General features: G+C 34.5%; 1 protein-coding gene across 1 annotated transcript in view; it reads left to right on the top strand.

Moving 5' to 3' along the window:
• LOC143256669 (glypican-5-like) overlaps positions 1 to 27,320 on the top strand; it is a 119,996-nt gene that overhangs the window by 57,417 nt on the left and 35,259 nt on the right. The window contains exon 4 of the mRNA XM_076514175.1: positions 7,935 to 8,191. Within this exon, the coding sequence (XP_076370290.1) occupies positions 7,935 to 8,191 (257 nt within the window). The remainder of the gene's footprint in view (positions 1 to 7,934; positions 8,192 to 27,320) is intronic.

Here is a 27,320-nt window from a genome sequence, read left to right as displayed (position 1 = left end):
TCCTGTAGCGTCTGATAATTCTCTCCGTAATTACTTACAAGAGAACCCGTTATCTTGAGTAAAACTGTGCCATGTAATTCATTTCCTTCAGATGTTTACTTCCCAATATATCTTATTACAGTTAAATATCGAGTTTTTCTTTCTAATTAAAAATGTTTTTATTTGTGTGAAAAAATAGTCATTTGATTTACTAAAATGAAATGGAAGAGTTTTCCACTAGAAATAAATACAATTTATTTTTCTATACTGTGCTGAAAATAAATAGGAAATGAACCTAACTTTTTTATGTTTATTGCAAAAAAAGCTAAAAATTCTGATTTTCACAATTACCAAAACGTTGGTTTGGTTTGAATTTCGCGTAAAGTTACACGAGGGCTATCTGCGCTAGTCGTTCCTACTTTAGCAGTGTAAGACTAGAGGGAATGCAGCTAGTCATCACTATCCACAGTCAACTGTTGGGCTACTCTTTTACCAGCGAATAGTGGGATTCACTGTAAAATTATAACGCCCTAAAGAGCGAGCATGTTTGGTTTGCTGGGGATTCGAACCCGCGACCCTAGGATTACTAGTCGAGTGCCTTAACCACCTGGCCCTGGAACAATATATGTATGAGGGCAATGTAGTAATCTTTCTAATTGTATAAAATGAGATTTTCAATTAATGTATTCAAAATATGTATTGTATCTTTTCAGCACAAATTATGATTTTCTTCAGTGGATACGCTGTAAATCAACAATATATACAATGTTTACATTCTTTATCTTATAAGGAAGATTTTATGTTTAAACCGTGATGAATTTAAATTAAAACGTAAAGAGCAAACGGTAGGAGCACAATAAAAGGTGTTTTTGTCATTGTTTCCTACCACTAATTTTTTATAGGGGAAAAACCTTCTGCTTTCACCATCTAGCATATGAATAGTCTACTAGCACACGTGCCTATTCTGACAAAATTAAAAACAAGAGGGAACCATCAGTATCCGCGGCAATTGAAATTCGTGTAGGCAGGATTAGACTAAATTAATCTATGAGACTTTTATTTTACCCTCTTTATCAGCTACAGTTTTGTGTGCCAGCAATACCAAGTGTGAGACACGGGTATATCCCATTCGATTGTATTACTCACCAGAATCTCTACCAGCCTACCCTTAAGTTGATATTCTTTTAACCGCTATTAGAGTACATTAATCTCCGAGACCTTGGGCGTGGTCAAATACGTCAAGAGAAAGTATTTGACCTCCTTAATCCGAAACTGTAATTAGATTTCAAATCAGCTAAGAGATGACGGAGCTATGCGCTAAACGTTTGTACTTTAAAACCTCAGAACCATTCTATGACCCGCTGTGCCGTGGCTAAAAACACAATTTTCTGCAGGAATCTGCTCAGTGTATAAAATTATTGAATAGTAGTGACGTCATTCAGAGAGCCTTAAGTCTGCTGAAACCACAACTTGTTTTAAGTGAATAAAATGAACAAAACAGATTTTAAAAATGTAAGTATTAAAATACATAAAGCCAGTTCACATGTTTTATGAGGTAAATTTACTTTAAATAATTTATCTACTGTATGATGATAACATAATATAAAGGGGTTAAGTTTTTGAAGCTGGTCGTTGAGCAAAACTCGTCGCTATAAAAGATTAACAAAACTTAATATTCATAGGATCTTTCAATCACAGCAGTTGTGTTGCCAAATTTGTATGTTTTCATGAAGTAATATTACTTGAGCCTTAGTAAAATTAGCTTTTTCGTGACATTAGGATAGTGTACTGAACCTAATTTCTATGATTTATGTATCAGTCTATTAAGTTGTACTATTCACGTGCGGCAAATAGAAGGGAGACAGTTAGCGTTATGAAAATTTTTGTGCCAACTTTGCTGAAAAGAAACTCAGTTTCTAGATGCATACTTCATTCAGTCACATATGGCCTACCATCTCCAGAGGAAGAATTATTTCGTATCGAATTCAATGTTTATTTTTTTTTGTAAGGCAGTATATTAAAAGTGGTAATTAGGCGCTGATGCTAACACTTGACCTGAATTTATTATTCTACCAACATCTACTGTAGGTATGACTCTCTTAAGATAGCCAAATGCCTCGTCATCTAATTAGTGACGCGCATGAATGGATTAACGAGATTCCCACTGCCCTTATCTACTATCTAGCGAATCCACACCCATGGAACGGGCTTGGAGAAATCACTTTTCTATGCAAAACTTTTTGCTTCGACTTTTTCATAAACTGCATATATTAACAAAACATGTTTTAAACATTCCCTTATACCAGGACACATTTTGTAAGTAGTTGTATTGCCTGTAACACATTCTAAACAATTTTATGCTAATATAAATTACACACGATACAGCCAAAGATTAATTCAAGTTTAAAACGAACGCAATTTAAAATATAATAGTGGATACTTGATTCTTTATTGTAGCAAACTTTGTGTTAAAGATCATTTTAAATTATGTTGGGTTTTTTTTCTTTTCTTTGACAACAAATCAAGATTTTACAAAACAAGTAGGTAACATCATCAAGTGAATGATCAAGTCTGGATTGTCATTACTCCAGTGGTCAGATGATCAGGTCTCGATTGTCATTAATCCAGTTGTCAGATGATCAGCTCTCGATTGTCATTAATCCAGTTGTCAGATGATAGTCTTGACTGTTATTAATCCAATTGTTAGAGATGATCAGGTCTCGATTGTCATTAATCCCATTGTCAGATGATAGTCTCGACTGTTATTAATCCAGTTGTCAGAGATGATCAGGTCTCGATTGTCATTAATCCAGTTGTCAGGTCTCGATTGTCATTAATCCAGTTGTCAGATGATCGGGTCTCGACTGTCGTTAATCCCATTATCAGAGATGATCAGGTCTCGACTGTCGTTAATACCATTGTCAGAGATGATCAGGTCTCGACTGTCGTTAATACCATTGTCAGAGATGATCATGTCTCGACTGCCATTAATTAATCCATTTGTCATTAGACCAACTTCCATCAGTCCTAGTTTCATCGAATGGAGTTCATTCAGTTAAGAGTGCCTGCCTGATTACCAGGGACACGAGCTCATGTCATGTTCATTCGTTCTGACTTCTTTAAAGAAATTTAGAGACTTGCAAACGAAAGTGGGTAACCTTGAAGAAACATTTATTTAGCGTAGCTGTAAGACATAATAATATATCGATTATTATGGAAAATAGATAATTACGAGACATCAGGGCTACCTTCATGATTAAAAATGCAAACATTTTGTAACCGTGTATTATTTTATTATCCTTGAACCTTCTCTTCTCCCCTGCGGGCATAACCAAGATAACATACCCGTTCCTACTAGAGTTAAAGCTTCTTTGTTGACTTCTTACATTATTATTGCTCTTCGTTCATCTTAGGCCCGGCGTGGCCAGGTGGTTAAAGCACTCGACTCGTAATCTGAGGGTCGCGCGTTCGAATTCCCGTCACACCAAACATGCTCGCCTTTTTTAGCCGTTGGGGCTTTATAATGTGACGGTCAGTCTCACTATTCGTTGGTAAAAGAGTAGCTCAAGAGTTGGCGGTGAGTAATGATGACTAGCTGTTTTCCCTCTAAATTAGTGACTAAATTAGACTAAATCACTGCTAAATTAGGGACGGCAAGCACAGATAGCTCTCGAGTAGATTTGTGCGAAATTGAAAACAAACAAAACTCGTTCACCTTATATGTGGGGTAACTAGAAAATGTGTATTAAAAAGCTTAGTTTTGAGTTAGAACTCTTATTATATTTAGTTGACTTTGCAATTTAAAGTGAAATTTTTCATATACTGAAAGGCGTTAAAAAGACAACAACGTACATACAGTTAAACAGTTTTAATAAGCTGGGTTAAACATAAGTTTTATATGAAACAACTCATAACTTATTGTGTTTTTAATGCCGCTCAGTGTATTTTCAAATTTGAAAATTTCCTAACTTGATCATATCAAGAAAATAGTTTCCTACGAAAAGAAACTGTCAGTCACGTTTATGACAAAACTTGATGAGTTCAAATAGCGATAATTTGAAAGGATAAATTAACTTTGTGTTTCATCGTTGGATCTGGATAGTAAAGTTCTTATTGTTTTTGTTTCCGGTTTCTGGAGAACGCGTACTTTATCTCTCAAACAATAACAAATACACAGTGAGACAATTACATTTCTGAGAATATAAGTTTCGTCATATCAGACCATAAAACTTCGTTGTCTGGTTGAAGCTGTCGTAAAATGACATTCCTGGGGCTCGTGGTATTTTGAATTATCAGAATCGATCATTGAATACTTGAGTACTACGTTTTCGTTTTAAACCTAAATTCTTCCAAACAGTACTTTGTTTCGAAGTATTTTAATACAGGCTTATGTCTCTGGTAGAATCATCATCATTATTACAGATTTTTTTTTGTAAACGCCTTATTATTATTTTTTATATAGTACATATAGTTGTTTAAATAATATGTCAAACGATTTTTCATCATGTGATGTACCCGTTAAAGCACATTTTCATGTAATCATGTTGTATTAGAGTAGTGTTTAAACGAAGACCGATGTATTTGGAGAGTGCATAATCCAAGAAACTCCTGACCCAAATACCATACGATGGAGTTGTGCATATCTTCTACTACATTAACAAAATAATAAACAATAATTCGAATTTGACGAGGGCTCTCACAAGCTTCTAATGTAGCTAAACAAAGTCTTGGAAGTCTTTATGATTGGATATTGATTGACGTTATTGTAACAAAGAAACGCTTCTTTTCACGACTGGTTGTGTAAGGACATTACTACCACGAGCCTATCTTAGACATTAGACATGTAATTCATATGTAAACCTGTTTACAAACGTTGAATAAACTACGTAACAAAGAGACCTGTGGTTGTGTGTTAATGAAATACTAATTATTAAACTGAATATTATGCATGTGTTATTTAATTATATGTAGAAATTAATATTATTTAAATAGGTATGATAATATCACGAGTTTCTGGACAGTGTGTGAACTGCGTTGAATTATTGTTTGTTTGTTTTTTTGCTTAAAGCGTATACGTTGTGGGTATTCAGAGACGAGCTGCCTACCAGTGGCCCAACGGTATGTCTGCGGACTTACAACACTAAAATCTGGGTTTCGATACCTGCGTTGGGCTGATCACAGATAAATCTTTGTGTAATTTTGTGCTTAATTACAAACAACAACGGAGACGAGCTTATTGTTGAATAACCATTTAAATGTAGTGAGAAAGATTATTTAACGTGAAAAAAAAATTCTTTAGCCCTCCATTTACGTGAACGTAGATGTAAACAAGTAATACAAAACAATAAAAGGTGTGCGTTAGTAGTGTTGATGTTATAATCGCCCACCATCTGATCGGGAGGCTAAGCAGTGTTATGTGCGTAGATTATATTTTATATTAACAACGTGTGTGCTAATACAGTGGCGTGACACCACAGATGCGAGTCGTATCTCAAGGGACGACACTTTTAGCGTCCACTTCGTTTTTTAAAAATTTAAGACATAATTGAAATTACTTGGGAAGTATATTCGTACAGCAGGAGTTTCAAATTTTTCATACGCGCAATATTTCGAGGATGAAGATGTTCTCAGTGTTGTCCAAGAAACCAGAGAAACACGTATGCTTAGAACAGTTGCGGCCTCAAAAAACACACTTTAAATCAATTCGCAGCAACACACGTATCAGCAACATTAAGCCTGACTACGAAAGAGAATCCTCCGACTTCAAAAGAAAAAAAATACAGTTCAGTTCGAAATGTCTTCTGGTACGTTAACAAGATAATAAAAATGATTTGAAGTCGACGAAAGCTTAACTTGTAAGTTACCTGTCTCATCTTGGAATCAGTTGCTGCTTTCATGAGAGACATGCGATAAATCCACTCAAATGGATTTATGTGCCTTTACCTGCTGACGTCTACGTATGGTGAAGTCTGTCAGGATACGTGTGGTTTTGCTGTTCTTCATAGAAGCTTGTTACTATGGAAATCGTAGTGTCAGCTAGTAGTAAGTAGTCATGACTACCAGACCGAGTAAAATATACGATAAAAAAGTAGTTCCAAAGATAGGCATCAAGCTGAATTATTATTTTTCCTGAACTGTATAAAGCATAGTATTCATACACATACGCTAAGTGTATTTCATTACATGTATATGTTCGTTCTTATTTATGATCACAGTACACAAAAAGAGGAGGGAAATCTTGAAACGTGTTATTATACCATTGTTAGTGTATTCATGGTTAAATAAGCATATTACGCTGGGATAGTAATAAATTGGCAAACAAAACTTTATAAGCGTAATAAAGTGATTTTTGTATTCATTTTTAAGGTGACGTACTATACGTTTCGACAGAACACAGGCCCGGCATGGCCAGATGGGTTGCGGCGTTCGACTCGTAATCCGAAGGATGCGGGTTCGAATCCCTGTCGCAAAAAGCATGCTCGCCCTTTCAGCCGTGGGGGCGTTATAACGTTTACAGTCAATCCCACTATTCATTGATAAAAGAGTAGCCTAAGAGTTGGCGGTTGGTGATGATAACTAGCTGCCTTCCCTCTAGTCTTACACTGCAAAATTAGGGACGGCTAGCGCAGATAACCCTCGAGTAGCTTTGCGCGAAATTCAAAAAACAGACAAACAAAAAACAATCGACAGAACATTGGTCTGAAGAAAACATACCAGTGTTATGTCATATTATATAGTATGTTCCCACCAAAAATAAATCGCTTTATTGTACTTATAAATAGATGTTTCCTGTTATTTTCAACATTGATGTATATGTTAGTTTTATATATATATATATATATATATATAACCTTGAAGCAAATATCGAATTAAGTAACTCATCTCCATGTTTAAGATGTTTGCTTTTTTAGCTAACTGTCAGTCATTTCTTACAAAATATAATAGCTTATTTTATTCTAGGCTGCAGTTCAAACTGGTGTAGTATATAGGAATTCTATATTTCACACAAATAGAGAGTATAATTAAGGCTTAAACTTGCATTTATAAAATCTCAGGTGCATAAGGGTGTTAGAAACTGATATTTTCAAAGCAAAACTCAATTGAATAGTGAGGATACGTCTATACCAAAAGGTTCTTAAAGCTGTTAGAAAGCGGTAGAAAGGAGTTTCTGTTATGTTTAAGGGTGTAATAATTCCCGTTTCGGAACCTCTAGTACAACTGCATATAACCACATTTTGTAATGGAGCAAATAGGAAATGTTTAAAACTAAAATATGTGCATAGGAAGTGTAATAACTTGGCGAAATACAGGGTGTTCGGAAAGTCACTGTGCACTTATATATTTATTAGCAGACATGTTTCAATATGGAATACAGGAGGTAAATATGAATGACAATTATAAACAATGTTGAAAGTGACCCCAGTTGGCATCAATACAGGCCTGGATCCTTCTTATTTTGTTTCTAAACACTGTTATCAGTTGCTGGCTTGAAATAGACTGAATAAAATATGATTACAAAACTGCACAGTGACTTTCCAAACACCCTGTACTGTTGATTTTATGTAATTATTCTTACTTTAACCCAACTTCCAAACGGTTATAGTTTCGGTTGTTTTTTTCACAAATAGTTCGAGTTCATTCATATTTCAGAGTTTGAATTTTAAGCATATTTACTCCTAATTCTTTCGAACTTGAAGAAAGCAAAGTCTCCGAAGAATTTAACTGCGAATTCATTGCTCACGTAATAAAATGAACCTTATTTAATGAGGAATGATAGTGGTGAAATCTACATGGGAAAAAAGCTACTTATCTTAACCCTTTCGGACTTTTTTCTCATTATTTATGGTAGAAAATGTATTTGTGCCTAATTTTTAACTGATTTTATATTTAGAGTTAAAAATGCGTGTTAATTTCCGACTCTCAGCTCATTTAACCTTTATGTTGTCTGCGTCAAGGTTAAAAGCCTGTGTGGACATCTTCAAAGGTCGACAAGATCGTCATCAGAAGTTACAGACTCTGAACAAGAAACAAACGGAAGCATCGTAACGTCGAGAACAGTGGTTTCCACTTGGCATTCTGAACTTCAGGACTTCGCGAAGACACTGAAGGAAAACAAATGGTTTTACACCAAGCTGGCAGACAGTTTATGTAGCAATGAAACTTTCTCAGTACAAGGGGAAGTCAACTGTTGGAATGGGAAAGAAATCGGAGAGTGAGTAGTTATGACAATGATTAATGGTTTGTTTCCTTGTTTTATTATATTCTAATTCGACAAATTATTTTGCTCGATAAGCTAAAAGGAAAGATTGTTTTCAGAAATGGCTGTTTACCCTAAACCCTTACTTTGTTTCCTATAATTTGACTAAAAATCAAAATTCACAAAGAATGGTTAAATGATGTTCGAACTGAAAACTTTGAATTAATTTCAAATACAGTGGATGAGATTATAAAGTAAACTTACTTCTAAACAATCTGAAAGTTATTTTACTGCAGCAAACTATAATACTAGAAATAAATGACCTTATAACATCAAAATGTTTTTATTTAATTAGGCACTCAACGTTTCGCTCTATAGCTTTTCTAGGAGCTTTCACTAAAACGTAAAGCGGTTTTGATATTTATGAAGGTCATGATTCCCTATCACAACAATACATCACCACCAATATGTGCAAAAGTGGTACTGTGGCATGTCTAGTCATCGTTGTATTTGTCGTGATGGATTTTTCTTTGAATCACAGTTGAATAGTCACTAAAATAGTTGCAGGATCCAGTCTTGTGTGTTGTGACGAATGAGATAGTAATACACAGTAGAAGTAACAGCAGTTGTAGTTTCAGTTTCACCTGTGTACTATGAACGACGCAGCTTATAAGGGATTACAGACCAGTCGTTGGTTTTATCTATGTTTCAGATCAGTCACAATCTAATTAATATCCATAAGCACGTTTTAGTTATCGTATCGTAGTATGCAAACATGAACACTCCTACGTTTTTGCAAGAGAAGCACTGTCCGATAAACTCACTAAACTCCACATCTTTGTTGCTCAACACTATTGAGATGATTTATTTTAGCAATAAAGTATGGTTTTTCTGAGAATAAAGTCCGAAAACACTACCAATAGAGATAATATCTAATTTATGATTTAAAGCTAAGTAGTCATAGAAGCATTTTTATGATTTCTTGCCCCTTGTAGTTAATATTAATTGTTGTCAGTTGTAATTTGTAGTTAATCTTTTAGCAACTCTTTGGTAGAAGCTATTGCATAACTTAACTTATGTATCCCTTCTTTATCTTACTTGTATCCCTATTGTTTTGAAACATTAGGGATACAAAGAACTGTAATTTGTTACCGTTCAGCACGGCATCGATGTATTTAGGGTTAATAAATCTTTCGAATAATTGGATACGCTTAGTAACAGAATTTAAAAAACAAAACTGTCATCTAGTTGTTTATACAGTTCTAAAGGATAACATGTTTTATAATAATCCTTTTCTTAGGATAGTAGAGCTTTAAGATCTATGCCCTATGAACCAATATTTTTGTCTTAGAAGTTTATATTTGACACAGTTAACTAAACTTACGAAGTGGTAGTTGCTTGACATGCCTTAGCGTCTTACAGATGTTCATATTTTGACTTTTTTATATATTTACATGTTAATATACTTTCGAAGTTTTCAGTAATGCTTTAGTATTCCGGTCATCAAACAGTAGCTCAGGACTCTTTCTTATCTTCTGCATCGTGTGGCAGTCAGATATTAAGTTAAAGTTGGCAGTTGTTCAGAGCCAAATGTTACTTCGACCTTAGACTTCGTGCAGCTGTCAGACATTATATTGAAGCTGGTAGTAGCTCAGGATTAAGGTCATATTTGATTATTACATTTTGACCTCCTGCTCAGAAAATGCAAGATATTATTTAACCATAAGTTTACCCATGTCAGTATTGGATTATCGAATTTTGTTGTGAACCATCACTTGCATTTTTTATCTTACGCAACTGTATGAGCGAGTGCAGCTTATTTGATACATTACATTCACAGAGTATGATTGTGCCATATCATGTCTTAAACTGCACAAGTAAAGACGTACATTTAATGTTGGCTAGATTCTTAGTTCCTATATTTACCAAGGGAAAGCTAAAGATACGCCATTACTAGAAATAATGCCCTGTTCCTAAGTAGCGTTTTTCTGTTTTGTTTTCAGCCTCAATCCGTCGCCCACTCTTGAGTTTGTGAGGGCGGAGAGCGTTTTCCAAGAAATCCGCGTGGGTTCTTTGGACCAACCCATGTATTTTCTCTTTTGTGGCTTGGCTTTCTGATTATTTACTTTATGTACTCATTTACACCAGTAAAGACGCCCATCTTACTTATAGTTTCTATTTTCCAAAATCGGATGAGAAAAGTATTTATAAATGAACATTTTTTTTGAAAACCCAAAAATTACGTAGGTTCTCTTAGTTTGTATTATATTAGTTTCAGTTTTTCGTATTATCTGATTTGTTTCTGTTAAGTGATTATCTGTGGATTTCTTGTAGTTCTTTCTATGTAACAGATCTTATCCACGTGAAATATTGCAGTGATATGTTTATATCATGTAATTCCGTTAAAATAGCTAATTTAGTACAGCACTTAAGTACCCGGTAACTGTCAATGAAACCGTCCCACAAGAGCTTATGAATGAAACTATCTGTATATTTCTTCCTTTACTCTTCCTAAGAGAAAACAGAAAGTTAGTTACTTTTTTATGAATTAGAGATCTAGACCATATCACACCTCTGTTGTTGCAAAAAAAAAACTATTGGCTTTTTCAGTAACATCAACCTTCGACATTCTTTCACCAAAACTGTTTGAATTATTCCTTACCTATTCCAAACTTTTTAAAAAAGGTGAGTTAAAATTAATTTATCTGAGGAAATTTATTGAAAATCATTCTTATAATGAGACTAATTAACTTTATTACTTTTAATTTCTCCAAGAAGGAATAAACGACATTTAATTCATTTCTCTCACAATATTTACATAATGTACATAATTTATAATGATAAGAGAACACTGAACTTTAACACCCACACACCCACGCAGAAGTCAATTATTTGTTGTTTTCTTCGGGGGAAGGGGAGACTCTTAGCCTTCTCGCTAGACTGTGTGTAAATTATTGACTCTGTTGGATTTACTGACTCCATTATTAACTGTTGAATTTGAGGAGTTGATCCGCTTAGTACTGAGATAGATGGACATTAGTAAGATGCAAGTCAGACTTACAGGTTGGTAGGACCCTAATAATTCATGGAAACTTTTTCAGCGGAAGCTATTCTGAGAAATCCAAGACTTAATCAAGAATGACGCCATTATGAGACAGTCAGTTATATGAGCTGTTTATGAGCGTTTTAATAGTCACAACAAAAAGATTTCTACGAAATCATCTAGTTAGAGTAGATGGCTTGAGGATTATAACCGTATAAGATGATCTGATTCTGTTATTTTTATAACACATTTACTGGTCTTATTTAATTATCTCTGTCTATAAAGTTAGACACAACTTTTTAGTTCTGTAACCGATGAATATATCCAGCAGTTCGTCTTTGACTTTCCCTTAGACTTAACATCACACTGTTGACCTTGCCAGATGGACAACGATAAAGATGAAAAATAGTAAAACAAAAGTACAGTTAAAACTGCTAATTACATGTTATCTTATTTTTCTATATATTCAAATTCTGTCCACGAAATTAACCACAAAAATAAGTGTAGGGGGATGTCTTAGTATGTTGGCTTAAATTTTTACATGTCGTATTTTTCTGGAGCGGTAAGTCTCCAGATTTACAACGCTAAAATAACGAGTTCGATTCCCCTCAGTGAACACAGCTGATAGCTCGATATGGCTTTTCTATAAGAAATACGCATACGCAGAAATAAACACATATTGTATTTCTGAAATAAAATGTTTGGAATGATGTTTAGTAAAATAAAATTTGTTGTAACAAAAAGAGTAAAACAAGTAGAGGAATGTCTTGTTTCATTTCATAGCTGATGTAACAGATCCTGTCTATTGTAGAACTTTATAAAATTTTAAAACTGTATCACATATTTGGGTAAAACTAAGGATAACTAAAAACAAATAAATTCGAATTAAAGAAAGGTCATTTTATGGAATAAAACATTTTAATTATGTTGGCTTGTTATTATAATTTTCTTGCTCTACATTCCAATTGTAATTATAAAAATAAGGGAGTTTAAAAAAACTAAAGTAATAATCAGATTTGTACTTATTTATAGTTGCCTCGGAAAATAAAAGTAAAATTTTGAAGACTGTTTACATAACACCAGATTTGCAAGCATAAACGTTAGGTGGCGAGGCATGGCCTGGTGGTGTTAGAGCGATCGACTCGCAGTTTTAGGGTCGCGGGTTCGAATCCCCGTCACACCAAACACTGTCGTTCTTCCAGCCTTGGGGACGTTATAATGTTACGGTCAATCCCACTATTCGTTAGCAAAAGAGCATTCCAAGAGTTTGCGGTGGGTGATGATGACTGGCTTCCTTCCCTCTAGTCTTGCACTGCTAAATTAGGGACAGCTAGCACAGATAGCCGTCGTGTAGTTTTGCGCCAAGTTCAAAAAACAAACAAACAAACAAACGATCTTTTTGTACTGTTAGTCTCTGTTGTTTTCAAAGAGAAACAGAAAAGTAACTGAACTTTCAAGTGTCACTTTTACTGTGTTCAAAAATTTAGCGTATGAAAATATTAACGTTTATAACAACCTGAGATAAACCTCATTAAGTAGAATTTAGCCTAAACAAGAGTTGCGTCAGTCATCTATTCGCTTTCTAGAATTTAAAAATGGTTTAAAAGATTTATTTTCGTCTGAGTAAAAGTTTTTCTTTTCGTCATCGTCTGCTTAATAATGTAAGGGCACAGGAGAATGTCAGACAGAGGTTTATGTTTACTTTCATTGGCCAGGAAATTGGAAATTGTATATGGTGTATTCACACGTTATACACTCAGCATACAAAGATATATATATATATTACATACATGCGTCTGTATGTAACTGTTTTGAATGAGTCACTTTACTCTCGCTCTAGGGATTTTATAAGAGACTTGGTGAATGATTTCAAATCGAGCGAAATCCGATGTTATAAGTTGATTTTTTCTGTTAAGTCATTTAAAAAATGAGTTCAGAAGTAAAACTAATCTCATACCAACTCGTTTCGGTGTAAAGTATCACTCCTGTAAACTTTGTCTGACCGGCGTTTTCCCACTTGTAACATGTTTAAGTGTGAAAAAAGTCGTTACGTAAACGTTCGTTCATTGGCCTGACTGTAATTCCCAGTATTTGCGCCATATTGAATTTCAGCTAATTCGCGACAGATGAATTTCACGTTTTCTTTGAACTAGTCCAGTTTTTCTTCTTTGTTTTTCTATGTGGGTTAAAATTTATAGATTTTACGTGTTATATGTAAGAGTTTGGTACGATTTTGGTCTCGTTATGTATTTGTCTACCTGCTATATATCATTTCACATTTACACTTAACCTTGGTAAGTTTGTTATAACGATGAGAAAAATTACATTTGTTTTGATAAAAAATAGGTGCTTTTGTCAGTATTGTGACAATGAACTTCCTGATTTAAGTGCTAATGTTGGTATTTAGGTTATGAACTTCTGTATTCCTGATTGAAGTGCTAATGTTGGTATTTAGGTTATGAACTTCTGTATTCTTGATTGAAGTGCTGATGTTGTTATTTAGGTTATGAACTTCTGTATTCGAGTGCTGATATTTCATTTAGGCTGTTCGTTTCTAGATTCGAATGTTGATATGGGGATATAAGCTATGAAAGTTTAGGATATCAATATCATACAAAATAACTTTCATTTGTTTTAAACCTTTTTTTAGTGTTTATAGGAAACGGTACAAAATTAGTGTTTTAATTTGTTGACGTTTAGATCTATGTTTTCATTCTATGGAATACTGCCAGCAGTACAATGTATTAGTGTTTTAATTTGTTGACGTTTAGATCTATGTTTTCATTCTATGGAATACTGCCAGCAGTACAATGTTAAAAATTTCACTTTGCTTTCATCCTGAAAACACTGCGTGCTACTATAATAATCGTATTGATTTTCACCCTTTAGATTAATAAATTTCTGGTTTGTTTTCATGTTTTTCGTTTTTTTTATGTTCTAAATCTTTGCTTGTTTTCATCACTTGTAATCTCGTATTCCTCCGGAATTGGACATTTTCTTTGTTGTTTTATTTTTATCTTTTCCCCTTTTTTTTAAATTTTTCGTCCTGCATCTTTCAGTCTTTAAAGACTTGTTTACTGCCAGTTATTTAAGCCTAATACACGTGATGAAATATCATGCTTCATGCTTAGTGTGTTTTTATCGCATCACGCTTAGTTTGAAAACGATTTTTAACTAAAAATTTCTAAAAATAACATTACAGACCTATATTTCGTTCGCCGCTAGTCAGCTCCCAAGAGGAATTTCGTTATGCATTAGTTGCATTAGCTCGACCTGACTTGAAGTAGCCCAAATATCCTGAAATACATACTATTTATACCTAGCACCATCATTCCAGAGTTTTGCACGTTGTTGTCGGAATATTTCGCGAACAGAATGTGCGCTATCTATACGTTTCCACACGACTTATAAACACGATTATTGTAATTGACAAAGCAAAAAATAAAAACGTATGGCAAAACTTAGAAAACGTAAAATTTAAAACCTTACATGTTTCTGAAAATTCAAAAACAGATGTGAAATTAATATTACATTTTGGTTGACTTAAATGTGAATGCAATGAGGAATTTGCAGAGATAGACAAGCGTGAATATCAGTTGAGATTTGAATTAACGTAAACTTGAATGTAGAATGAACCACAAGATAACTTCGGATAAATGTAAGATTTTGTGCCCCAACCCTCAAAAGAAATATTAGATAATAGAAAGATAGAGTTAGGCCCGGCAAGGCCAAGCGTGTTAAGGCGTGCGACTCGTAATCTGAGGGTCGCGGGTTCGAATCTCCGTCGCACCAAACATGCTTGCCCTTTCAGCCGTGAGGGCGTTATAATGTGACAAACAAACAAAGATAGAAGTAGCGAAAACAAAAACCGTCAAAATTAAGATAAAGTTCCAGATTTTAATAATATTTAGAAAATTGTTTTGAATTTTCGCGCAAAACCACACGAGAAATATCTGCGTTAGCCGTCCCTAATTTAGCAGTGAAAGACTATAGGGAAGGCAGCTAGTCATCATCACAGACCGCCAACTCTTGGACAATTCTTTTACTAACGAATAGTGGGATTGACCGTAACATTATAACGTCCCCACGGCTGAAAAGGTGATCATGTTTTGGTAAGTGTGACGGGGATTCGAACTTACAACTTTCAGATTACGAGTCGAGTGCCTTAACCAACTGGTCATAACTAGCCTCATGTTTCGAAGTTGGATCATTTGTGTGACGTTTCAAAAATGAGTATGAGATTTAGGTTTAACAGAATGAATATAAATAAGAAATATCTGTGATAATGTCCGAGCTTTTACACCAGTCAAGTCGAACAATTGGACCATTCAAAATCTACAGAATTTTAAATCTTGAGTTTTGAATTTCAATTAATGTTCAGTGGATTATACTAGTCCTGATTTGAAAATTTGTGAGAAATTGTACAGTGTATGTTTCATTATCTAAGTCCAGAATAAACAGTTTTCAAGACTTTCTCGCTCTACCATTTCAGTTTAATCTGTATTATATCAGATCATAAAACTGTATTGATGACTGTTTCTGATCCATCATATCAATACTTTTAACTTTTTCCATTATGTATCGGTGTGGAAGATATTTCTTGTCGAGTTGCAGAAGGGAAAGTGGAAAATGTGTGCGTATTAAATCAGGTTGATTTTTCTCGAACGTTCTTCATCTGATACGGAGAAGAGTTCATGATTTGATAAGATATTCAAGATATTTGTTAAGAAGTAATTAACAACAACTATGTAACCACACTTTAATCAAAGAATGTAAAATGATGTAATCTAGAGTTCTTATAAAGATGTCACGTCAGCGCTTTTATAACCCTTTTCGGTCATATTTGTGTGTGATTCTCTAAGTATAATAACTTTGTGAACGCTTGTATGAATTTTATGAACATGAACATCTCTTTCAGTATTTGAACGACAATAAGAAAACCTTAGAAGTTAACACATAGGGTTGATGTGTTTCGCGCAATTTGACATACCGGGTTTCCATATCCATGGTGGGAAGAGCACACATAGCTGGCTCATTATGTAAGGTGATTACAAAACGTTCGTTTGTTTGAAGTTAAGCACAAAGTTACATAATGAGCAAGTTTACATTTTGAGCCACCTTGAGAATTTAACTCGCTAAATTACGGCTTCGATCCCTAGTTAGACACTGTGTATATTGTTCATTGTGCAAAATACGTTTTGCGAGTCTTATCGGTTCTTCACAACAGCAGAGGGTGTGGCCAATCAAGGAATGCATTAGGCTTGTACGTCACAGATTTTCTTTTAAATTCCACCTTTGGTGAAAAAGAAAACTAATTTTTTTTAACAAAGGTTTATGGCCCGGCATGGCCAGGTGAGTTAAGGCGTTCGAATCGTAATCTGAGGGTCGTGGATTCGAATCTTTGTCGCACCAAACATGCATGCCCTTTCAACCGTGGGGGCGTTATAATGTGACGGTCAATCCCACTTTTCCTTAGTAAAAGAGTAGCCCAAGAGTTTGCGGTGGGTGATGATAACTAGCTGCCTTTCTTCTAGTCTTACACTGCTAAATTAGGGACAGCTAGCGCAGATAACCCTCTTGTAGTTTTGCGCAAAAATTCAAAACAAAGGTACACAAAGAACGATACTGTTGGAAACGAGTTCAGCTTGTTAAAAGAGGAAAACAAAAATTACCACATTTCGGAACGTACATTAAGTACATTTTTGGTTTTGTCAAATATGTCATAATAAACCTCTTAGAAGCGATATTTACTCGATTTCCCTTGGGAAGCGGCCTATTCAAATCAAGCAATGAATAACAATTTTATTTTTTTTGCACTGTTTCTAAAGACCGCTGATACTGTCAATCACAGTTAATTACACAGCTTTGGAGATTTTCCAGTTCCCTTTACTGAGAATTTAACCATTTAGAATGCGCAATAGAATCAGAAGCTATGTTGCTTTCTGTAACAACAACAGAAGTTACAAGGATTAGCGTAATGTAATTCGATAACACTGTTTTTGTTACGGCATAGTTACTAAGGCTATCTGCCAAGTTCACTAATTTTGAACTCTTGACTGGAAGGAAGGCAACTTGCTTTTAGTATGAACCATGATTTGAGAAACGCTATTCTTCTAGAGGAAGATTTTGACCAACTCGATATCTTCTCAGTGTTGATAAATTAATTCTTCATTTTAACACAAAGACGCAGTTTAAATACAATCCGTCTTCGTTAACACCTATAAGTAACTACGCGATCTTGAGTAAAAGTGTGTTATTTAACAGGTTCGTGTTTACAAATCTAAATTTCGTTCAATAGAATGTGAACATGAGTCTAATATTAAAAGATAGAAGTTAGTACTTAAATATACACAGCTTATATGGTAGTCTTGAACTGGTTCTCATTACGACAGTTCACAAGATCAATATGACAGTTTCTGAAGCACTTTTCAGGAATTCTACATCTGATTATTATCTAGCAGAGTTAGGTCACTGTTTTGTTACCTCAATTCGTACTTTTGTGGCTGAGACATGGTTTATATTTATGGCAATTCAAGAGAATGAAGAACAACAGTTAAAAATATTCACATATTGTTTAAAATGCTTATCGCGTTAAGTTAGTATCAGTTTATAAATAATATTTGTATGCTGCTTTCTCTTTGCATTCGTAAAATTTCAATAGCTACCAGGCGAAAGTAACGAGAATTTCCACTCGTGCCAATAGTGGCTCAGTGGTATGTCTACGGACTTACAACGCCAGAATCCAGATTTCGATACCCGCGGTGGGCAGAGTACAGATAGCCCATTGTGTTGCTTCGTGCTTTACTTAAACAAACGAATATTAGACAATCTTAGTAAACCTGTTGTAAGTAAAACATACTGTATATAGGTGAAACAAACAACAACAAAATACTCAAGTTTATAATAAACAAAAACCACGCGAGTTTTTCTGTAAGACAAAGGTAAACAAACTATTATCTATTTAATTTTGCACTGGGCTAAACCTATCGTAGTCTTAAGTTTGTGTTAATTTGTCACTATTTTCGAGCTTTGTTTTTCACGCACTTTTTCATGTCAAAAATAAAATATCAATGATGATTATAACATTTTCCTACCAATTCTATTTTTAAAAAAATCTTTCAGCGCAAACCTACGTGACGAATCTGTCCACAGAGTTGAACCCCGAATTTTGCCACAATGTGCATTTAAGCTTCTGTTGAGGCACCTGCTCAAACCGACAGTCCGATGTCTATGTGAATATACGAAAGATGCTATTTAATAAAATAAACATTTCCAGCGCAAATGTTAAATTTCCGTTAATGTTCAACTCTTCATTGTTATTTTTCCTGAAAATTAAATAAACTGCAGTTAGACATATAAATAAGACAACAGTTGATTGTTAAATGCAACAGTAAGGACTAAAACTTTCAAATAATTTATGGCAGTATATCTGTAAAAGCGCCGCTTAATGGTACCATTAATGTATAAAAGCATCACTTGTCGACTAAATAACAAATAATTTTACAGAAATCTCGACCTATCAGCCGAAGACTACAAAACGCTATCCCTTGAAGCGAATAAAAAAAATACTTCCATAAAAATCGAACCAATATTTTAAATTCATATCTTAACTTTCAAGTAGAGCCGGTATATTTGTTTAAAATATGTATCTGCGATCTAGTTTGCATAAAATAAATATAAATTTTAAATAGGGCAAGAACAACAGAAAAGTGATTTGGCAATATGTGTGTACACGTGTATATTAACATCAGAAATATTCTGTGGTGTCAATTATAACTGTGATAAATGATTAAGCCTAACTTAAATGACATATCAAATGTTTCATCAGACGAGCTTCTATAAAATAATAGAAATATTCCCGATTTTTTTTTAGTCATGTCCCTAATCCTAAGATTACGAAAGAGCACAGCGGGGAAACCCTAGCATTATCGTGTTATACTTCTTTTGCTTTCTCAGCTTTCATTTTTATATCCAAGAGTAAAGGTCAAGAACACGAGGCTGGCGATATTCGTATGATAACTAGTGTGTGAGGAAATAAACTTAGTTGTTTTTTGTACGTGACTATTTTCTAAGGAGTGTAGTTATCATTTCGAGGGCAGAATATCGAAGGAAAAAATGTTGTCACATTCAGGATACATGTTTGCTTGTAAAACAAGGCAATTTATTACCTTGAGGTAAGATTCTAAATGCAGGTGTGGCCAAAAACAACAACTGTGGTATTCCGTCTAGAATATCAAAGCTTGTATTGTAAGAAAAGTCATAACATATGAAAAACAAATAAAACTGTATGTAATTTATTTTGTGATTCGTAATGAATGTAAAAATATTAAACCACTGCTTTCAACAACAATTCCTGTAACTGTTTTTTTGTGTTTTACAATAATTGTTTGGTTAATTAAACTTGCATAAAAATATAGTTTTATTTTGAAAAAAAGTAAAAAGGTTCCAAAATAGAGCCAAACTAAAGGTTAATGAGTGTCGGAACGTCTTTACATGGACAAACTAGGGAAGGTGTGTTTTAGCAAAAGATTCCAAAGCAAGGTTTAAGCCAAAGATTAATTGATGTCGGAACGTCGTTACATCGACAGGTTAGGGACGGTGAGCTGTAGTTGTAGAAATGCTGTAAGTACGATAAAGTTTGACAGTCAAAATGACTAATTATATTTGTGGTTTATTGTTATCCGTCTTAATTAAACCTAGCATAGTCTGGTGGTTAAGGCGTTTGACTCGCCATCTTCAGATCGAGGGATGGAATTCTTTCACCAAACATGCTCGCTCCTTCCACAGTGTGGGCGTTAAAATGTCACGGTCAATCCCGCTGTTCTTTGGTAGATAATAGCCCAAGCGTTAGCATTGGGTAGTGTTGAATTACTGTCTTCCATCTAAGTTATCACTTCAAAATTAAAAACGCTGTCGCAGGTAGCCCTCGAGTGTTTTAGCGTAAAATTCAATTTAAAAACAACATTTTAATCAGTATCTGTTGTACGGGTTATACGTCTAATAAACCTCACACCTCTAAAAACTCACAAGTGCAATAAATGTAACTTCTTAATAAGTTGAATAACTTTCTTCAAAAATTCAATTGTTTATACACGTTTTTTTAAAAAAAAGAACACTCATGTAAAACTTAAAAGATCCACTGCTACTCCTATCTTCCCTTTATGATACAGCATCCGGTGTTACTATAGAGTGCAATCTTCAAAGGTATCTATCTACACTATAGTTTACAGCAGTGGTTCCCAACCTTTTTTATGTCCCGCACCTCTAAAATATTTTAATATGTTCTCGCACCCCTCACAGTAATTATTTATTTAAGAATAAAGGTGAAGGTGGACAAAACAAATTTTTATAATTAGGTTTTAATGATATATAAACAAAAACGAAACATTTGGAAAAGAAAAAATGTTATCTCGTACCCCCTGGTTGGGAACCACTGGTTGACGGTCTACACAGATACTATCATCACCACCACCCGTTGTATCTTTCGTTTATTTGCAATTGGCGCCAGTTATTAGAAATAACGCTTTGAATTTAATAAGTTCAAAATACCATTACATAACGTTTTGGGCACAAATACAAGGGAAGTTAAATAAGTTCTGACAATGAAAACTAGCACAATTATAACCTAAATATAAGGTATTCTTTTGTATTAAATTGTTATTTGTTGAACAAAAAGGTGGATAGATAATTTAGGAATAAATCATGTTTTAGTGAGTTATTAAAACGGTGGTGGTGATAGTTTTAACAGCACCAAACATCCATTCAAACAAGTATTACTTTATAACATTAACTAAAAAGTTCGAAGACGAATCAAACACGATACTGAGCGTCGTCCCTTATTTTTTATTTTATCTTTAAAACTGCCTCTCATAATTTCCCCTCATTTATACTGTTTGTTTTTTGAATTTCGCGCAAAGCTACACGAAGGCTATCTGCGCTAGCCGTCCCTAATTTAGCAGTGCAAGAGGGAAGGCAGCTACTCATCACCATCCACCGCCAACTCTTGGGCTACTCTTTTACCAACGAATAGTGGGATTGACGTCACATTATAACGCCCCCATGGCTTAAAGGGCGAGCATGTTTGGTGCAACCGAGATTCGAACCCCGAACCTCAGATTACGAGTCGAACACCTTAACCCACTTGGCCATGCCGGGCCTCTTATTTGTACTGAAACATAGAACACTGTTTTTTTATTCGACTATTAAAAGAAGAGATCTAGGTTACATGTTATTCATATAGTAACGTACACGTTGAAAGTAAAATCTTTGTCGTTGTTCATATATTTTTCAGTTTTCATGCTTAACTGCCCCTAAAACCTACTTCACGTGCAGCTCACTTAACCCCTTGTGGTTTGTATGTGATGACGTAAAGGAGTTGTATTTATTCGCATTAGTGTAATGATCTGTGAACAATGAAATATTTTAATAAACGGAATTTATTTCCGTCCCTGTTAACCCACTTAACCCTAATGTTAGTTGAGATGATCGTCGTAGATGAGATTGGAAAGTCTAAAGATTTAGTGTTTGAATGTAGTATCTGTATTACATTCGTGCCTTTTCTGTCGTTAGAAGCAGGTCGCAATGCGTGAGGAGGACGATAGAAGCTCTGGTTTAGTCATTTCCGGCCTCGAAGCTAATCTTGGAAACCTATCTGTCAAAAGCAACTAAAGAAAATTGATTCTCTGTAAAGGCATGAGATAACATATTGTAATACGCCGAAAGTGCTACGTCCTGAAATGCAATGAAAAAAAAAAGTTTATTTTTTGGTTAATGTTTTAATTTCATATGGTTTAAACTGCACCTAATTTTTTAACAACTGTTAGGCTTAAAACAACGATAGAAGCGACTGCTTCTACAAGTATGGAAAAACATTTCTTCTTAGTTGTCGCGTGTCTTATTACGGTCCAAATTTAACTGATATTTCATTTTTTTTGCACGTTTCATTTAACGACGAATTAGAACAGTAAAAATGATCTTTATTTATCATTTCATGACTTAGGTATGACAAGAAGAAATATAAACACAATTTACGAGCTTGTTTTGTAATATAAAGAAACATTTCTTCAAAATGTTCCTCTAAAGAAGTGCGCATGTCAACTAACCTGATAAAGAATGTCATTCTTTCGTAACTTAGCAGTTGTTTCTCTTGAAAATGCATTTTTCTAACAGTTGTATCTTCAATTTTACTATATAGCGTCGTTTTAATCACCAACTTTCTAACTCTTTCTCTCTGAGTAAGCACTACCTGCTAGAAGAAGGCACTTAACTTATTGTAGTATGCTTTGGAAATTTACCCTCCCAGGGTAAACCTGTTACCAGTTGACACCATTTGTCAAACGTTAGACAAAAGCATACGGATAATTCTGTATCAACAGCTTGTTTTGTAAACATATTTATATGTTTTGCAATTGGACTAATCAAATAAAATAGTTTACAATATGTACTGTAGGTGGTGTTTTCAAACAAACAAGTTAATTTGCACGCATGTTCTGTATTCCTTTGGATCTCAGACGTCCCTGTTTCCTATTGGTTTTGTTTTATGACACTGCAAGCTCCAGACGTTAGGTTTGGTTTGAATTTCCCGCAAAACTACACAAGGGCTATCTGCGCTAGCCGTCCCTAATTTAGCAGTCACATTATAACGCTCCCACAGCTGAAAAATCGAGCATGTTTGGTGTGACAGGGATTCGAACCCGCGACTCTGAGATTACGATTCGAACGCCTTAACCCACCTAGCCATGCCGGGCATCCAAAACTTTGGATAACTAAGTAACCATGTCATATGCTGACTTGTATGATAACCAGTATTAACACGATGGTAACGTATGATTGCATATCTTTAACTGTGGAGCTCTAATTCGATTTTGTGTGTGTGTATATCACATCTTAATAAAGTTTAGATATATAATTATTACTGATCAAGCTTTTGAGAATCGAGAAATTGGTAAACAGCAAATTTTCGTTTAACATTTATTTAAATGGATATTTTTGTAAAATCTCAATTTTCTAGAATGTTCAAAGTATACAAATAATTTGTCAGCTACTACTGTTGTGTCTTAATTTTTGTCTAGAAATATTTATCTTTTCAAAATTTTATTACTCAGAGATAAAAAAGTAAGCGTAAACTGATCGCATATCAAAAACACACAAACAAACAATTTTATTGCAGCGGGACTATGTGGTGATTAACATCTGGGACTCTAGCCCATGTAATAGTCATGTATATGAGCAAAGAGCAGTTATTTCCCACAAACTGTGTCCTTTTGGCTGTGGGAGCATTATAATGTCACGGTTAATCCTACTATTCATTGATAGAAGAGCAGCCCAAGATCTGGAGGTGAGTGGTGATGACTAGTTGCTTTCCCTCTAGTCTTACACTGCTGAATTAGAGACAGTTAACGCAAAGAGCCCTCGTGTATCTTTGCGCTAAATTTAAAAACAAACAAACCCAACCCACATGTGGTTGCTTTACAGAATACACTAATTACATCAGTTAACAGAGTACCTAAAACCACTTCATCAAAGTTCATGCATAATTACTCAAACACACAAACAATACCAGATAGACTTCTACAGAGTACAATAAAATATTTTGATAAAAATTGGCGAAAAAATTAGTTGTTATGCGAACTAGACAGGTATTGCGTATATGATGAAGAGAGACCTAAACACCTCTCCCCGTTAAATCTATACATTAGATCATTAAGATAAAATTATTTAAAATAATAATAATATTAGTAGTGTTCTACTACTATTATTCTAGACTTATTAAATAATAATAAAAATCAAGAACAATATAAATGGACATATCCTGAAAAGGACCAGACTAAATTTATGATATCACTCCAACAATTCTGTATTTAAATCGAAATATATATTAATATTCAACAAAGTTATGGAAGGAGGAAGAGGTCGAGTGTACCTGACCCTCCTGGGTATACAAATAAATATACCCAAACACCAGAGAGAGAGAGAGAGAGAAAGAAAGAAGTTGTTGCTCACAGTGAATTGTAATATTAAATATGGGACGTTTTAGACCTTGTGAACCTTATATACTCGTAGTTTATTTGTTTTTTACATCTCAGGCTTGCGAACGAAGGTTATATATGATAAACGGCTCTACAAATGTATGTGTCTGATATTTATAATAACACTTTGACTTAGTTTTAGTTTGTTATGCATTTTACCCTCCCTACGATGTCGTTTGAACTTTAATAACATATTTTTATCTGTCTTTCATGCGTAACGCCTTTTATTTTTGGCTTGCTGTCTGAGAAGTTATATAATTTTGTTTATACGGACATGATTTTGAATATGAGCTTGAAGTATATTTTGTATTATCATATTTAAGTTTTTGTATTGTATGAATTAGTTTCAAAACAAAGTTTTGCAATCACATAAAATCGTTAAGACAACAATAATGTGCTGTAGTAAAGGTTTGACATATTATTGGTTATTTGTATAAAAGAGGCGTTGCTTAAGTATGACGTACGAATATCTCGCTAATTTTTTCCACGAGATCATCCTCACAATGGCCCGGCATGGCCAAGCGTGTTAAGGCGTGCGACTCGTAATCTGAGGGTCGCTGGTTCGCATCCCCGTCGCGCCAAACATGCTCGCCCTTTCAGCCGTGGGGGCGTTATAATGTGACTGTCAATCCCACTATTCGTTGGTAAAAGAGTAGCCCAAGAGTTGATGGTGGGTGGTGATGACTAACTGCCTTCCCTTTAGTCTTACACTACTAAATTAGGGACGGCTAACACGGATAGCCCTCGAGTAGCTTTGAGCGAAATTCAAAAACAAACAAAAACAAAACAATCATCTTCACAAGACCTTAAGTGTTCAGAGTAATGTTCAAAGGGTGGGGCAGTCGCTCAGGTAACAGAGGCGGCTGATCGTCTTGTGATATATTTATTTCCAGATCACGCCTCAGATCTATAGCTATAACCAGAACGACCGGTCACCCGCTGGTACAGCGGTAAATTTACGGATTTATAGCGCTAAAATTATGAGTTTGATTCCTTTCGGTGGACAAAGCAGATAACCCGATGTGGTTGTACTATAAAAAACACACACACACACAAACCGACCGGATAATGATCACAAGGGGGCGCCAGTGTTACGCGTATATTTACTGATACAGACGGAAACCCGTTTGACCAGGGTCATTGTGTTAAGATTGTTTTTTAACTGTATTAGAGAATTAACTTTTTTTAAGGAATAATTGCCAGCGTGGATATTATTCTGCACTCCTTAAGGTTAGTGTTGAAAGGTTTATAGGAATTTCTTAAGTTTACAAGTTAAGAAAAGAATGGCAAACATTTATCCAGTTGAATTTGTTTCTGTATTGAAAGGGAATTTAATTTTCTCTTTGACTTTCATAAGTCATTTTACAGCTTTCAACTCAATAAAGAAAACATATTTTTCCTTTAGACTCGAACAGGTAAATAAATTTTGGGCCTTCATATTTTGATAAACATCCACTAACAATCTGTGTGTTAGGCTGTCATCTTTACGTTATCCGATGATTATACATCACGCAAGACACTCCGTTAATACATTGTATTTAATTAATTACACTTTAACTCCCAAACCTATCTGTCTACCTGTCTATCTCTTTCTCTCTCTCTATCCACCCACACACACACCTTAACTAGGTGCATAACACCTATTCTGTACTGCAAAATGTCATATAGTTTTTATACTTTATAAATAGTTGTTTATTTTATGATGACCAATTCTACGTTTTTACAAAGTTATTAGAAAATGTATTCATCAAATCACATGAACATGATTAGTGGATAAACCTGCTGTGCTGAAATTCTATTACTTTAATAAAAGATACTTGTAATAAACATCTGTGAAAAAATTTTAATTTTCCGCGTTTTATACGTTAATTTGTAGGCTAATTATCACACATAATTTTCGTAATATTTATTATTTTCACTGATAAAAAATATCCTAAAATAAATTAACTGCTTTGAGCTTGAGCACTTGCTATTAAGAGGGCGTAAGGTAGGAAACAGTTTTGGAGTTGTCAGGCCACTGCCACATAAGAGGGCGTAAGGTAGGAAACAGTTTTGGAGTTGTCAGGCCACTGCCACATTGCCATTTCTAGGGAAGTCTGGAGACGTGACCCCAGAATATTTTTGAAAAGATAAAGCTATGAGATTGAATCTTGTGCTAATTTAACTACAAATACTATATACGCACAACGTAATGTATTTAATTAGAAGAAACAAGTTTTAATACATAATTTGTAGCTGAACATGCCATGAAAAAATGGCCAGTCAATGGCCTGAATAGCCTTACCGCTTGCCATTGCCCTAGGGGATATATTAATGATTAATTTTCATTTGGATTTCAAATGTAATTTGTAAGCGTATTGTACTGTGATGTATGACTACATTATTGTTTGTAATGGTTTCTGTTATTTATGACATCTCAAGTTCACACTATAAAGATATGGACTTTAATTTGTTTTACGAGTAGTATGTTAGTATAATTGTTCATCTGGACTGTCATATTTACCACTTCAGCTGATATGGGAGGTTTATAATCGAGATACGTAAAAGAATAATAAATTGATTATCGTTCGACCAAAACTTATAAACATAGATTTATAAAACGCACTTAAAAGTTGTAAAAACAGCCTCGGATACCATCTAAATATATGATTTTTAGAGAAAATTAAAACATTTCCAATGAGACATGCTCCAAACCCCCCTCAGCATGACTTTACCACTCATCTCCTTTTTCCTCCAAAAGCAGCCCCTTATTACAGACTTCTTTCTATACCCTTAAAGTATGGTTTTCCTAATCAGGGACTGTTTTAATGCCATTTTATGAAACAATGCTTGGTTAATTTAAATATAAAAAATCAACAATTCTTAGCTGGAACTTCATCTGTTGTTTGGCGGAATGGGTTGCAGAATGTTTTGTCAGCTTTGATATTTAAACCAGCATATCACACAGCGTTATTTCATATTTCGATCACCTCTTGTGATTATTCTCTCAGAGTGAAAATTGTCAAAAGAAGCGACAAGTATAAAATGGCTAAATAAATCTTTGGTTGATAGAGTCGTTACCTCTAAATTACAT

This window comes from Tachypleus tridentatus, chromosome 7, assembly GCF_004210375.1.
Source record: "Tachypleus tridentatus isolate NWPU-2018 chromosome 7, ASM421037v1, whole genome shotgun sequence".
In the NCBI taxonomy this organism is placed as follows: Eukaryota; Metazoa; Arthropoda; class Merostomata; order Xiphosura; family Limulidae; genus Tachypleus; species Tachypleus tridentatus.
Note: the sequence above shows the minus strand (reverse complement) of the source record. Positions and strands in the feature narration are given on the sequence as shown.